This window comes from Rhopalosiphum maidis, chromosome 2, assembly GCF_003676215.2.
Source record: "Rhopalosiphum maidis isolate BTI-1 chromosome 2, ASM367621v3, whole genome shotgun sequence".
In the NCBI taxonomy this organism is placed as follows: Eukaryota; Metazoa; Arthropoda; class Insecta; order Hemiptera; family Aphididae; genus Rhopalosiphum; species Rhopalosiphum maidis.
Genome location: NC_040878.1, coordinates 88,027,873 through 88,044,603, shown reverse-complemented (window position 1 = coordinate 88,044,603; position 16,731 = coordinate 88,027,873). Strand labels below are relative to the sequence as shown.

The 16,731-nt window shown below is 26.6% G+C and overlaps 1 protein-coding gene across 1 annotated transcript in view; it reads left to right on the top strand.

Moving 5' to 3' along the window:
- The window catches only part of LOC113555044, a 30,184-nt gene extending 14,209 nt beyond the window's left edge, over nt 1-15,975 (top strand). The window contains 13 exon segments of the mRNA XM_026959340.2: nt 57-227; nt 449-461; nt 8,318-8,440; nt 8,530-8,694; nt 9,070-9,182; nt 9,229-9,426; nt 10,169-10,372; nt 11,540-11,755; nt 12,362-12,529; nt 12,596-12,729; nt 12,805-12,972; nt 14,285-14,441; nt 15,752-15,975. Of these exon segments, the coding sequence (XP_026815141.2) occupies nt 57-227; nt 449-461; nt 8,318-8,440; nt 8,530-8,694; nt 9,070-9,182; nt 9,229-9,426; nt 10,169-10,372; nt 11,540-11,755; nt 12,362-12,529; nt 12,596-12,729; nt 12,805-12,972; nt 14,285-14,441; nt 15,752-15,975 (2,054 nt within the window).
- Nucleotides 15,976-16,731: the final 756 nt, after the last annotated feature.

The window sequence follows — 16,731 nt, the reverse complement described above, 5'->3', positions numbered from 1 at the left end:
AATCGTTGTATGATCAGTTGTATTTTTCTTTTGAATAAAATATATTTTTATTTCAGAAAATAAATATCATATCACTGGTACAGGCTGGACATTTTTACATTCTGATTTTTATTATTTGACTGGAATATTTATTTTCAATGATGCAAATAAAATTAATCCAATTGGAGTTTTTACAAATGTTAAATACTACATTCAATGGATTTTTGAATTGTATAATAAATATAATTGTTAAGTGATAACATAATTATCTAAGCCCAATAGTATGATACTTAAATAATATATTTTATGTCTAATTAAAATTAAAATTGTTATGAATATATTTTTACTGTTATATAACAATTTTTAACATATTCGTTTAGAAATAAATGTTCATCTAAATTAAATTCAATACGAAATTATCATTATAAGTAGTATATAAGCATTAAATAATTAATTTACATTTGTTTAGTATTAATAATCTTGTGTTGCAGGAATAATATTTTCATTTTACAACTTATTAATTCACGTTTATTATTATTGTACTTCATAATTAAAATTAATTTTTTTTTCAATTAATTTCATTGTTTAAGTTAATAAAAAATTACATCTTCATTTTTTCATGAAGAAACAATTTTTTTTATTTTACGAATCTCCTACTTTTTCTTGTTATTTAAACATGGAAACTATTACGTACTGAATTTGAGTGCTATCTATTTTTATTAATTACTTCATTTATTTTACTATATAAATTGTTGTATTCAGTTGATGAATTTTGTTAGAAAAGTGATTAACCAAGCTACTTATTACATACAGTGCAAAAGTCATAAAATTACTTAAAATTAACAAAAGCTATTCATAACAAGAATATAAAAAGTACATTATTTCATACTCAAAATATTATGTATTCAACAAATCTCGAAAAAAAATGTTTTTTTAAAAATATATTACCGAATGTGTTAAATAGTGAGCTAATTATATCCAACTTATGGTATAATAGGTATATATCTTTTCTCTAATAAATAATAAATAGTTTAATATTTTAACGGATACTTGGAGATTTTCAATGCAAATGTGTAGCTAAATAATCTATCTAGAACGCCGTGTTCAAGCATATTACAAATATAATTTATAACATATTATAGCGGTTCTTAACATTTTTGTAGAACACTGACCCCCGATGAACGATTTTTAGAATTCGCGGACCCTCAAACATTTTTTTGTCTAATACCATTTTTTTATTAAATTAAAAAAATTAAATTATGATTTAATTACAGTTAAGTATTATATATTATATCCATTCAATACTGTCTATTTGTATAATAGGTAAATAGTGTAATTTTTCCTTCTATAGTACACATGAATGTTATTGTAATAATAGAACATCTTTGACTTCTAAAATGATAAAACTTTGATTGTCAGATTTTAATTACCTAAAAATACTAATTATTCATTTCCAACATTTATACGATTACATTAAACAAGAGTGATATTTAACATTATAAAATTGTTTTATACTTCACAAATTGTTGGTTGGGAAAAAACGGAGTAAGACATACCAAGTCCCGTTTAATCAGAAACAACACTGTCGTCCATCGATCAAGAGTCTTGTCGAATAATTTACTATGGAGATAAATTTCAAATGATTGTAATTGATAATAAGTTCTGTGCCGAGTCTAAAGGAGGTAATAAAATATATAATTTGTTGGAGGGACAACTTGGTGTGATGTCGTGGTTTTGGCAACGTCGTCAGGTATTGTCCGCTCTCAGGCGATCGCTAAAATTGTCTCTTTGACTACACTACCCGTCCCGGACAAATACGGGCGATAGCCGTGACGTGATTATAATGGACTGTATAATATTTATTGAGACACGGGATGGGGGCATAAAATAATTGTTATAAAGATAATAGGCACAATCTATAAAATTGATAATAACAAAACAAATATTCTATACGAGGTATTGATAATAATTCGAAATACAAAATTATAATAATGATAAATAATTCGATGTATAAAAATAATAATAAAATAGTCACGCAGCTAATCAGGCGTACGTGATAAGAAAATATAGAACAAAATATTGATAGGGTTCTTACGTATTAGGCGGCGACTGCCGACAACGATATACAAAATAAACAATTATAAAAAAACAGAATAACAATTTCCGCTCGGACTCGTACTGGTGGCTTAGACGCTTGACGGAAACGGAAACTGAATAATGTGTACTGTTGTGGGCTGATGGATGATGAAGATGGTCGTGCAATGTCCCGAAAACGCAAAGTATATTATAATAACACACACGTATCAATTGTTACTTACCATTGTTCGCGGCTGTGTGTTTAGATCAGAGGTCCCCAAACTTTTTTGCCCCGTAGACCACTTGCCAACTTTTTCCATTTTCGTAGAACCTTAAAATAAAATTTTTACAAATTTATCTAGATGTTTTTCATGGACTACAGTGCTTACACGGAACCCCCAATTTTAATTTGCATTGAAATAGACCACTTACAGGTCAGAATCGACGGGAGTCGATGTAGACCACTTTGGGAACCTATGGCATAGAGTATAGAATAAACGCGAAACGGAATGTTATCGGAATGGTAGGACGGACACATGCGTCGGCGAGTTCGCAACGGCGGAGGACGTTCGATTGGCGTACCTATTATAAGTTTCGTCGTCGCGACAAAAAAACGAATAATAAAATAGCGTCGCGAACGGCTCGCATACCAGGCTTTACTGAGGCCGCGAATGACACGTATAAGTCCATGGACTGGGCGAGGCGCGCGGGGCCGGGATAGTCACGGAGCTGGACCTCGACCGGTGTCTGGACGAAGACAGTCCATCGGCTTATCGGGCGCACCGACATAACTATCAATAGACATTTGTTTGTTGAAACAAACAATAATAAGACATTATCAAAACGGTGATACGTAAGCAATATATACTTGATTTGCACTAGTAGGAATGATATTTTGCAACATATTTTTCATTTTACAACCATTAAATTCGTGTTTATTATTATTGTACTTGATAATTAATTTCATATTTTGATGCTAAAACAACCTTTTCTTTACATTTAAATACGGACAATATTACGTATTAACAAATCTCATAAGAGATTATTTAAAAAAGACATAACCGAATGAATTGAGTAATGAGCTTGTTATATCATTATTATGGAATAATATGTTTTTTTTTTTAATAAATAATAAATAGTTTAATATTTTAAGGAAATACTAAGAAATGTTTAATGCAAAGATGTAACTAAATAATTTATCTAGAACGCTTTGTTATAGAAAGTTATTATTCATACAACAAACATACTAAACAATGTGTATAAAATAGTATAGATTTATCTCAATCGTTGATGGAAAGTTATTATAAAAATAAAATAATTAAATAAATTTCATTAATTCTACACATGTTATTGTTGGTATAAATAATAAAATAAAACTTTGATTTTAATTTTAGAAGTCTAAGCCAAGTTCATAAACCATTTTATGGTCATTTGTATTAAATATAAACAATAGCACCTTTGTTCTAATAATTTTTTAATACATTTTACCAAATACTCTTTAGTCAGCAGTCATTTTGTTCAGGGTCTCGCATAACGAGAGTCATCATGTTTAAAACGACGTGAATAAGAAAAATAGAACGCTGGTCAGTCGTTGACGAGACATAGAAGCCTTCGCCGCGGAACACAATCGACACAGAACGTTGTGGCGTCACAGAACTTTATCATTCGACGGCATTCAGTATTTCGTTGGCAATAGAATCAGACTCGGCACACCATTTACCGTATAATAGTATTATGCGTACAATTTTAATACGTTTAAAACAAACTTAGCTATGTATTCAAAAATTGTTTATGATTGTTTATGTGTTTGCCTGTAGCTAATCTTAATAATACTCGTATTATACATTAGTATAGAAACGTCAAAAAACTGTTAGCTGTATTTGATGTAGTAGTATACAAAACTAGTTTACTCACTTATTAGTATTTAAATATTTTCATTACCACATATTTATATAGTTTGTCCTTTGGTCGATCATCTAAACGCATATAGCAGCTAAGAAATATATAAATCAACATTATTTACATACCAGAATCCTAAAATTTTAATTTTAATATAGAAGACTGGACTTTGCGTGTAAATTGTTCTAATTTCAGTGATTTAGCTAATATTATATTTTATATTATTACAATGAGTGCAACAGGAGTAGAAAGGTCTTTCAGTAAGTTGAGAAATGCACAAGTCAATAACGACTAACTTCACTTGCTCTTTTTATCCATAGAGAATTCATTGGCTGGCTAACCTATAATAAATTTATACGATGTCATAACTGAGTTTGCTGTGTTCAAAGTCCGTAAAATAAAATTTTAATTTAAAAGAATGTAGAATTTCTGTATATATTCAAATTGTAATATACTCTTTTTTTCTATTTTAATTTCGATAATATTGTAATAAAAAAAGACATTATTATTTTTAAAATGTTTATGTATTTTTACTTTTAATAATTCATTATAAATGTATTATTGGAACTTTTTTTAAAGGCCTGGACAAAAATTTATTATATCAGGGTCAACAATTTTTTGTTTTTTTTTTTAGACTATCTATATAGGATGGTATTTAAATGCCATTCTTTTGACTAAATTTTGTCTTGATTTAATTTTAAATTAATTTATATTGTCTTCGATATATAAAATTGTCTTGTATTCTTTTTTGTTTTTTTGTTATTTGCGTGACCGTTCGAATTGTTACTTTATTGAATTTTTAATATTTCCATAAATGTGTATATATATATATATTATCTAGGTGGTGTGTATAAAACATGCACCTATAGCTGTGGATTAATACTGCGACCGTGCTATGAAAAAGATAAAAATAAAAACTGAGACGTAAGTACTCAGGATCGGCGCAAGGCCGTAACTAAAAAAAAATTCAGGGGGGTATTTTTGATTTTTATCATAAATCGATAAAATTCTAATCAACTTCTTTTCACATTTTTTATATACTTTATTTTTAATTATTTTTTTTATTGGTCATATTAATGCGTTTGTTTATTTTTATTACAATACAATTTGATAAAAATTAATATTATACGCATGTATTTTTTATTATATTTCGATACATATGTATTTATAGATAATTTTAAAAATGATCTACTTTTCCGATGAAGTTGATTATTAATTCATTTATTACATATTATATTTGTTTAGTGTTTATTGAACATTGCAGTTAAATAATACCTACGTGCACGTATTTGTAAATTTGCTGTAAAATATCCAATATAACTTCTATATTAATTCGTTATTGGTCATGAAGGTGACGTATTTCTGGTTAAATTGATGTTAAATTTTTGGTAAGCAATATAATAAATTATGTTAATATTGCTCACAAGATACGATATAAAAATATTTTTTATTGAATAGTTGGTTATATGAAAAAAAACTGTAGATAATTCATTAAATTATCCATCTATATTGAAATGTTTTTAATTATTAAAAGAAAAATACAATTTTTTCGAAAACAATGATATGCTTTAAAATATTAAATAATACTTTTTAAACAAAATTTAAATGCGATAAAAATGTCACCAATTTTGAAAACTTATAAAAATATTATTTTAATACCGTATGCTACGTACATACTAGTATTAAATTTAATTATACTTGTATTATTATTTAATAAATGATAATATACTTATAAATTAGGACAAACTGTACTTAAAATAAAAATTTTGTATTTTATTTACTTGAGTTTAATTTTTGTAATTTAAAATAGCATGATGAAAGTATCTGCATGCATTACGTATTGTACATTTGTATTTACCAATTATGTAAAAATGATTTTGGGACTAAAAAATGAAAATTGTTTGTAAAATATGTGTATCTATTATATTCTTTATTCGATAGTAAATAATATAATATAATTGGTATCCACGAAAAAAAAAGGTATCTATTATTTGGACAATCAGTTCCTCATCATAATTGTGTGAATGAACAACTTTATTGTTCTTCATTTTTTTTTACTCGAGATTTAATTTTGATCGGTAATTAGTTATAACTTATAACTAAACTATAATATTATTATTATTTTTAATACTCTGGACATTACTATCTATTTTTGATGAAATATTTCCTTCAGTAAAATAAATATTATATTTTATTTTTGCATTCTTAAGTGTTTTAATGCAACGTACGTCAATAAAATTTGTAAAGCGGCCATTACAGAATTTGAAACAACGAGTTTGAGACCCCATCCATGAATTTTTCTGTCACAATTATGGTGTTTTATTATCTATTTATCTATTATTATTATCGCATTTTATAATGCGTCAAAAAATAGTTATTCTCGTGCAGTTACAATAAATATTAGAACCTTTTAACAGTAAACTTAAACATTTTGTCCGGATTGTATTCAACAGCAGTATCTTTTACAAAATAAAATTAAATGATTTTTTTCTTGGATAATTGTATGAATAATAAAAAAAATTATCTTTTTTAATAGTTTTAATATTAATTTTTCGAAATATGAACTTTTAAATTATTTGTATTGTTCAAGTGTAAATATTAAACGTTCATTATTTTTTTTTTGTATATAACTTTTAAATTATTTTACTTATTTTTTTTTTATGTATTATGATACATTGCATTTTTATATTTGGAAAATGTAATATGTTTGTGAAAATTTTCAAAAATTTAGTGGTTATTAAGCATATTTTTTTTCACAACATTTTGGCTAGTTACCTATTGTGAGAGTGTATACAATTACTACACCGGTCTATTATTGTTCGCATACGACGTTTTTTCACGGGAGCCAATTATTGACCTAGAGCCTTATTAAATACAGTAAATTATTTTTAATTGAAGGAATAGCTAATATAAAAATCTACTTTTTATAAATTTATTAGTAAGAACTAAAAAAATATGTTAAATGAGAAAAAAAATGTTTTTAAATTAAAATACGAGGCGAAGGAAGAAGCCAACTAATGATGACTCCTGCGAGTAAATTTATTATTATAGTAGTTATTTTAAGGTTTAGGTATTTATTATTTAAAACGAAAAGTATATATCAACGATTTATAGTTCATAATATGCACGATATAAATTCAGAACAATATAAGACAGGTAATTCTAATTTATAATATTACACAATTTAATATTGCAACTTAAGTGTTTCAGGAATAGACGTTTTTTGTGAAAAAAATAGCTTGAAAAGCGACAAATTGAATCATCATGCATAGTGTTGGTAACTACAATATTAACTATTATTATGTTATTATATAAGTATCGACATTAGGTAGCTCGGGGGAGGCGTGGACCACAAAAACTTAACGAGTCCCTATATCAAATAATAAACAAGCTAAGCAATATACACCTACTGTAAATTATTACAGATTTATTATACTCATATATTATATAAAACCTTATACATTTCCTATTAATTTATCTTATACTCTATTGTAGTGATTTAAAAACAGTTATAGCGTGATTTGCGTAATATATACACCTTTTTAATTATATATAATTCATTCTTTATGTATATTAAGGAAAAAGAAATAGGTTTAATATTGATTATTTATAATTTAAAATTAAACAAGAATACATTTAATACATTGAAAATATTAGAAAAAATATTTAATTAAAAAAAAAAAAAAAATTCTACTCTAAATGTATTGGCTATATGTATGTGTTGGATCGAGGTTGTTGAGATCTGATGGATGGTCAGGGTACTAGATACCTCGAGTATCGTCTGAGTCTGTAGAAGAGTTTGTAATTATTGGACGTAACAAAATGCAGTAGCGTCACGGTAATCCAAACGTCTTCGAGTGTGTATAGCCAGTCTTCTATTATTGTAGTACTTATATATAATTATTAAAAATAATAATAATATTTTTAATTAAAAAAATAATAATGTAAACAATTATTTTATTTATTGTATTCAAATAGCTTATACACAAATTAATAAAGAAAAAAATTAAAGTTTAAATTGCAAGACAATTTTGTAACAGTTATAAGTAACTTTAATGAATTGGAAAATTAGGCAAAAATATAGGTATTTATATGACTATAAATACGATAAGACATATAGTGACATTCCGAAGAAGAAATTATTTTAAGCCATCGACTACAAAGACTTATAAAAAAAACATGGGTTAGAAGCCTCAAAAGAATTTTCAATTTTTGTTATTGATTTAACTAGTTATTATTATGTTTATAAAATACATAATACGATAAGCCGTGCAATGGTGTAAAGAGCTAATTATAGCTTTTATGATATAATTATTTGTAGTTTTTAACCATTGTTTGTCGTATTTTGAATTTACAATATCAGATATTCCGAGAACGCGTTTATTTGTTCGAATGGATTGTGCATCGAGACGTCGGCTATTTGTAACGGTAGTGCAGATTGTTCAGATGGTTCAGACGAGACAAAAAAATTATGTCCTAGGCAAATGTAAAGAATAAATATTACCATAGCTTATAACTAAAAAATAATAGTTATAAAATAATATTTAATATTATGTATCTGTTTGTATAACATAGATGCCCAAAATCTGCATATCGATGTAAATATGGAGCTTATGTGGATACGAGTACGAAATGCGATAGTAAAAATGATTGTGTCGATGGCTCTGACGAAAACTTACCCGAATGTAAACAAAGCTCTATAAACAGTATTCAATACATCGATGGATCAACCACATGCCTGTTAGCGGGTTTTAAGAATACTTTTTCTTATTCATATTTATAAAACATTTTAATAAATGTTTTTTTTTTTTTTTAGTTTGATGTAATCATCAAACTAAAAACACATTCCTGAATATTACATTTTTTACATAATATACATAACTTTAACATTATAAACCTATAAATCATTTAATTCTATAATGACATTTATTTATTGTAAGTATAACATATAAATATGTTATGATACTTGATTTTTTATATACTATCTAATTGAAGAATAATTACCTTCATAATACATATATCACAAGTTATGATAAGTTAAATAGAATATTATGTTCTACATTAAATCTTAATTTCAAAACCTTACACATATTGATATTTTTTTTTTTTTTTAAGCGCAGACCAGTATAAATGTATATCTGATCAATGTATTGATAAAACATCAATTTATGATGGAATTCGAGATTGTAAGGATGGGTTTGATGAAACTTTAGAGTTATGTGAAAAAATTTATTTTAATAAAATAACTATCATATTTTACTGAATTTTTAAATTTAAGGTATCCAAAGTGTACTTTTTGGTGTAAATATGGTGCTTGTGTCATTAAAAATAGTAAATGTGATGGTGTAAGACAGTGTGTTGATGGATCCGATGAAGAAAAATGTAGGTATCGTAAATTATACAATAAAACTAACGATGCAATCCAATATAAAATATGTATTATTTTATTTTAGACTATAATGAACAGCACTGGCATATATTTTATATACTAAATGACAATTTTTCAAATACAAGGAAAATAATGAATATTTACAAAAATTGAATTTATTAATGAAATATTGCTGTATTAATCAGAATATTGTCATTAAATTGTCTTATTTCTTGTAATTGATAAAATATGATAAGCAATTTATAGCTATAGGCATAATAAGGCTATATAACCACCACTATACATTGTTAAAAGTAGAGTACGGATATTTTTGGCATTTGTTTTATTTTCTACTTTTCTATTAAGTCGGATAGATTCGATTTATATTACTTAGATTTAAATTCAAGAAATTTAATTTTGCCTTTTTGGAGTTTTTTAAGTACTTTTTTTCATTATAATATGCTAAATCCATTGCACGCATACTTTTATTCTAATATATATATATATATGTGCTATATATATATATATAGCATGTTTCCTTTTAAAGTTAACACTAAATATTTCAGTTAGCTGACCTCAGATTGATATGGGGTTTTCGCGTGGAGATAAGGAATACCTAAATTGCATTTTCTCATGATTTTCACATTTTTATACCTTTCAGTGTGTGCATGCGCATTAAAACTTGTATTTTTTTTTTAAATAGCAATAGGTATTTTTAATAAAAAATCCCGATATATTTAATATTAACGATAACCCTGGAAAAACATTTCTGCTCAATTCAGATGTAATAAAAAAAGTCAATAACTCTACTATAGATAAACTATATGATAAATCCTTGTTATATAGTAGGCTGCATTCTTCCAACTGTCGAAGGAGTTATATATTCTTACAAAGATTCAAATATAATTTTATCTCACGGAACATTGATAAACGGTAATTGCACTATAATTGAGAACTGTGAAATTGGATATTATAAGGCTTACCCCAATAATTCTAGGGTTTGCCAGGAAAATGAAAACTGGACTTCGAATTTTCAGAAATCATGTTTCAGTAAGTTATGTATTGTAATATTTATACTGTAATTATTACTTATGGAAATATTAAATGTCAAATCTTTGGATATGTTTGTTTATATTTATAGTAATGTGTCCACCTTTATTATCATATACATTAGATATTAAATGTATTTTAAATGATAATTTTGTTAATTGTTCAAACCCATCGATTACCCGATACAGTAGCCTATAACATCATGTAAAGAATCACACACTATACCATTTAATGAACAAGAAGATACTCCAACTGTATTACGTTGTCAGTGTAACGGAACGTGGAATAATCAACTATATAGATGCATTCCACATAATTGTATTTTTTAATGTACGAGGCATATCCAGAAAGTAAGTGTACTAAGGCTTTCACGACCGCAGGAAATATTTTTTTACTATGTTCGCTACACTTCCGTAAAGCTTTACTCTTCTTCTTTATAACAAGACCATAACAAGTTCAGTACGTTGAAAACTGTGGTCACAAGAATTTTTCTTGTGACCGCCCCTTCACCTCCTCGTCAGTAAACAATTTTTTTCCACCCGTGTGCTTCATCAAGGAAGTGAACAAATGGTAATCTGAAGGCGCCAGGTTGGGGAATACGGAGGGCGGTTCAAAACATCTCATCCAAATGAGCCCAAAAATTGTTTCACGACATTGGCTGTGTGGGTTCTGGAGTTGTCGTGCAGCAGGCAGACTCCTCTTGTTAACAGACCCTTCCTTTTATTTTGAATAGCTCTCCTCAATTTTTATAGGGTTTCACAATACCTTGCTGCTTTGATGGTCTCACCCTGTGCTATCAGGTCAAAAAAAATTAATCATTTTTCATTAAATTGTTTATTATTAATATTATACCAGGTTATGTCAAATGCTTGTGTTTTACCAATTTCCGAAGGCGTTATATATTTTTAATGAAGGTTTGGATGAAATTTTATTTCACGGGACATCAATTAATTCACATCATATTGTAATCGAGGACCGTGAAACTGGATATCATAAGGCATTCCCAAGTAGTTTTAGGGTTTGCCAGGGAAATGGAAAATGGAAATCGAATCCTCAAAAATTATGTCTTAGTAAGTTATGCATAGTGTATGCTGCAATAGTTATTTATTTAAATGTTATATGGCCGATGATTGATTATTTCTAATTAAAATGTATTTATTTTTATAGAAATATATCCACCTTTATTATCCGATAGTCTAGATATTAAAGGTACTCTAAATGGTGATTATGCAAATTGTTCAAATCCGTCAATACTTGGTACAAAAGCTATACAATCATGTAAGCCTACCCATATAATACCAAATGGACGAGAAGAGACTCCAATTGAATTACTTTGTCAGTCTAATGAAGTGTGGAATAATCAATTACATACTTGCATTCCATGTAATTGTAGTTTTAAATTATATTCATGCATTTTTAGTTTACCTATACATTGGATTCTCGCTGTTTTGTTTTCGACGTATGCGCAACGAACTTTAACGACTGGTGCACTGGTAACTATGACGGCGAGTACTACTGTTCATATAAACCACTCCTACGGACAATAATTGGCCATGAGGAATAGCAAACATTTGCTGCATTCTGAATATTTCACTAATTTAATGGACTATTACACTATTCAAATGGTTATTATATATGTATGTGTTACATATAAATAACTTATTATAAAAATTATAAATAAACATATTCAAGGAATTTATTTATTGGTTTTATATTATTTTACTTTATGTATTCGAGTTCAAATGAAATTTTTAAATTTAAATATAAATATATATTAGAACAATGATTAAGAAAATATTAAAACAACTGGCTATGTCAAACTTTAAAAAAAATATTATTATTTATCATTTTTGTGGTGGGTGATTTTAAAACTGTGTACAAAAAAAAAATTTTTTTAAACTTTTAACATTATGATTCAATTTGTGTTTATAATATTGATTCTAAATAATAATTTTTGTCGTTTATACTTGAATTCGAGTATCATTTTAGATTGCGGTAGATCGTATGTCAGACACTAACCATCGATCTATAATGGTAATACAGCATATGTTGGAACAGCACCTGGGAATGTTGGAATATATCTATTTAAAAATGAGAGTTCCATGTATGACTTGATATGTGGAGGATCATTAATTAGTCCAAATTTAGTCGTTTCTGGTAAAAACTGAAAAATATGTTTAACATCTAAGAAAAGAATGATAATTATTTCAATACAATTTTTAGCGGCTCATTGTTTTTGGCATGAGAGTATGTCGTCTAATCGAATATCAATAAACGATGGTCTATACAAAATCGCCGTTGGAAAATATACTAGAAATTATACGGTTATTGACAATGAATTTACTCAAATAATGGATGTAAGTTATTAATTCAAAAGTAGAATTTTAAAACAGTTATCAAATACTAAATATTGATTACAAATAATTTTAAAGGTAAACATAATTTATTTGAAAGAAGGTTATTATGGAACAAATGAGTTTCATAGTGCAGATATAGCTGTTATCGTGTTAAAAAACAGAATTTCTATTAGTGTTGGTGTTGCACCAGTTTGCGTTGATTGGAATTCTTCATATAATATAACAAATGCAGCTCAAGGAAAGGTTTGTGTGTAGAATATTTAAAATCAATATTTTTATTTCATTTTAGTTAAGTTATATACAATATAATATAACATAATAACTATGTAATACTGTCCCTTTGTACGAGAAGTAATAGTGTAAGATACTCTTATATAGTATAATCGAATGATTTTTTTTATAGTACAAGAATACTATGGATAATATTTTATAATCTAAACTGTAACTAAATTGTACTAAACATTATTTATATTTCACATTAATTTATTCGTTTATTAATATAATACAACTTTAAATCGTTGGATTTTAATTATTAATTGAGGAGTTCTTTTCCAAAACAACCTATTTCCAAAAATATGATTTTCAGAAATACCAATTTTCTATTACAACATTATGGGAAATATAATATTTAAATAAATTATGATCCTAGAGGTAGAATTAAAAATTGAACTCATTTTTTAAATAACATTTAAAAAAAAATAGTTTTTATACTTTTTTTAAAGATTTTATACATCTATTTTGTGCAAAACGTACCATTTCCTGGAAATAGTCTGCTATGGCAAAAACAAAATTGAAATAGTTTTTCATAAATATTATAACGATAAGTAAATATTACTATTAATATGGATATTAATATTAGCTGTATACGTTTTAGTCGTCTTACGTACAAATAAATGTTATTTATAGACGTTGTGTTACTGGAATTCCAAATTCGAACCCTCTCATGTCAGTAGATATACATGATACCTAGAACACATGATAACGAAAAATGTTTTGAAACGTTTCAAATGTTCTCTAATAAATTAAAATGTTTTGCTCCACTATGTTCGTTATATTTGTTTATAAAATGTTATAAATACTATAAAGATAGCTTTCTTTAAAATTCGGCTTACGGAAATAGGCAGTTTTGAGAAAAAGCAAATATTTCGCCTATACCAATAACATGTAAAAATAGGCATGTAATATAAAAACGATTTTAATCTGTATATTAATTAAGTTGGAAATGGTACATTTTGCAATAAACGGAAATGGTTCACTTTGAAATAAATTAATAACGGAAATAGGCGGTTTTGAACAAAATATCAATTTTTACATCAAGTTTTACCAAAGAAATAGTACATTTTTTCAAAAAATAATCACGCCATTCGATTTTTCGTACTTTTTTACGTATATTTCCATGTAAAACTAATTTTTGTCGAAAATGGAAATAGGCAGTTTTGGAAAAGAACCCTTCAATTACTCTTATTATTTATGACCAAATTTTACTTAGTTATATTAAAACAGAGTAATCAATATTCATATATATTATAATTCATTTATCACATAAATTTTACAGATTGTTGGTTGGGGAAAAACGGAAAAAAACATATCAAGTCCTGTTTTATTAGAAACAACTTTAGTATACATCGATCATAATTCTTGTCGAAGCACGTATACAAATAGTTTTCAAATGTTTGTGACTATTGATAAGTTCTGTGCTGGGTCTATTTTAGGTAATAAAATTAATGATTATTAATAATATTTGAAATCATTTTTTCAACGAACACAATTTATTCTATGATATACATTATACATTTTTAATACAAGGTGATTATTTTATCATGAAACACTCATTGTTTCAAAAAGTATTCATGTTTTTGAAAACATTTTTTTACATATTTTCAAATTGTTAAAAAAACAACGTTTTTATTAAGAAATTATATTTTTAAATATTTTTTTATCCTCATATTTTTTTTAAGTTTTTTACTCTTTTGAATGACAACATAGTTTTAATTTCATATAACAAAGTAGAATAATTTTCTGAGCATGTTGATATAAAATCGAATTTAGAACGAGTAGTTTATGAGCTATATGTATTTAAAATTTTGTTACGCGAAGTGGTGTGTTACAAGGTTACCCCACAAAATGTTTGTTTACTACTCTGCGTGTATAATCTTTAAATACTTAATTTTTAAGTGAATTATGAGCATTTTTAAATATTTAATAATGTTATTATTATAACTGACCTAAAAATTAAAATGCCGTAAAAAGCTAACGAGAGAACACAGATAATGTTCTTACTTAAACGTTTGTTAATAGGTCAATTCACTCTAATATTAAAATTAAAATCACACTATTGAAACTGTTGAACGAAAATTTACCATGTCGTACGTGCGTAAGACGGAGACAACACATGCGGGTGAGACGTCCTCTTAATACATTTCTAAAAACTGAAAATCAAGAAAGTTTACATGCCGATCTCTGACTTCACAAGCGTTTTTTTTATTATTATATGAACAATCTTACTATTATATAGTCAATCCTTTATCACCATCAATATTTTTCACTAACAGATTACCATCGTGTACCCTGTTCACTGCGGTTCATTAATCAAATACGTCTTAATACTTTCTTGTAGACTATAATATAGTCTCTTACGGATGTCGGGAACTATAGATCTGATACTTACCTCTATGCAGAATACACATGAAATGTACACATATGCACATGTATGAATGCGTAATTTTACGAGTTATAAAATGCATAATGAGTCATGATTCGAAATAATGCATATATTTTACAAGAAACATAATTAATCCCTATACTAGGCGGGTTAAGGTAGCAAATCTAGCATACGTAGCGCCATCTGTAGCCGTTTAATGGTGCGACTTATTTTGGGAGTTATCAGAAGCGGAATTTGGTCTCCTTATTCTTATCTTCATGTTAACAACAAACCGATAATCATCTATATTTTATCCATCGCTCGAGAATAGTCGTATGATGAATATTCTTATCTTTTGAATAAATTTTCTTTTTATTTCAGATCAAAAAGTTCGTGAAGGTGACAGTGGTACAGGCTTAACGTTTTTACATTCAAGTTTTTATTATTTAACTGGAGTATTTAGTGTTCAGGATTCAAGAACGGAGAATTTAATAACAGTTTTTACAGATGTTAAATATCTCATTGAATGGATTCGTGAATTGTATAACAATTATAGTTCTTATACAAATGATAACTTATCTAAGTTCAACAGTAAATACAAATAATATATTATATGTCTAGTTTAAATCAATATTTAAATTAATAGATTTTTACTGTTGTGTAATAACTGCTAACAGTTAATTTTTAACAATTGTTGATTTTTTACTTTTGACCCCCCAAAGTACCAACCGTATTCAATGTCCTTTTCAAAGAAGTGCTGAAATATCAAAGCATTTTTACTGATCCAAAATGTGATGACAGACACAAAAATAAAAAAATAAAAAACACATTATTGTAAAATCAATACAATCATCACTCTGTTTAGAACCTAAAAAAAACATTTTCATTTTTTGATGCTGAAACAAATTTTTTTTGTTTTACGAATCCTACTTTTTTCTAAATCTAAACAATTTAAACACATAAAATATCACGTACCTACTGAATTTGAATGTTTTCTGTTTTTATATATTAATTCATTTTCTAGTATATTTTTTTGTGTTTAATTGTTTAGTATATTTTGAATTTATTGTGTTTAACATTATGCATATTTTACATACAGAGCAATAGTTATAATGTTACACTTAAAATTAACAAAAACTATTCAAAACCAGAATGTGAAACGTATTTTATTTAATACTCAGAATACGTATCTCGAAAAAAAATTATCTAAACAAATAACTGCATGAACAAATAGTGAGCTTCTTTGGTAAATACATCTATAATATGCAATATAGGATACTTTAATGTTTTTTATTATCAACAATTAATAATAAATAGTTTAGTATTAATAACGATACTTAGAAATGTTCAGTGCATTGATG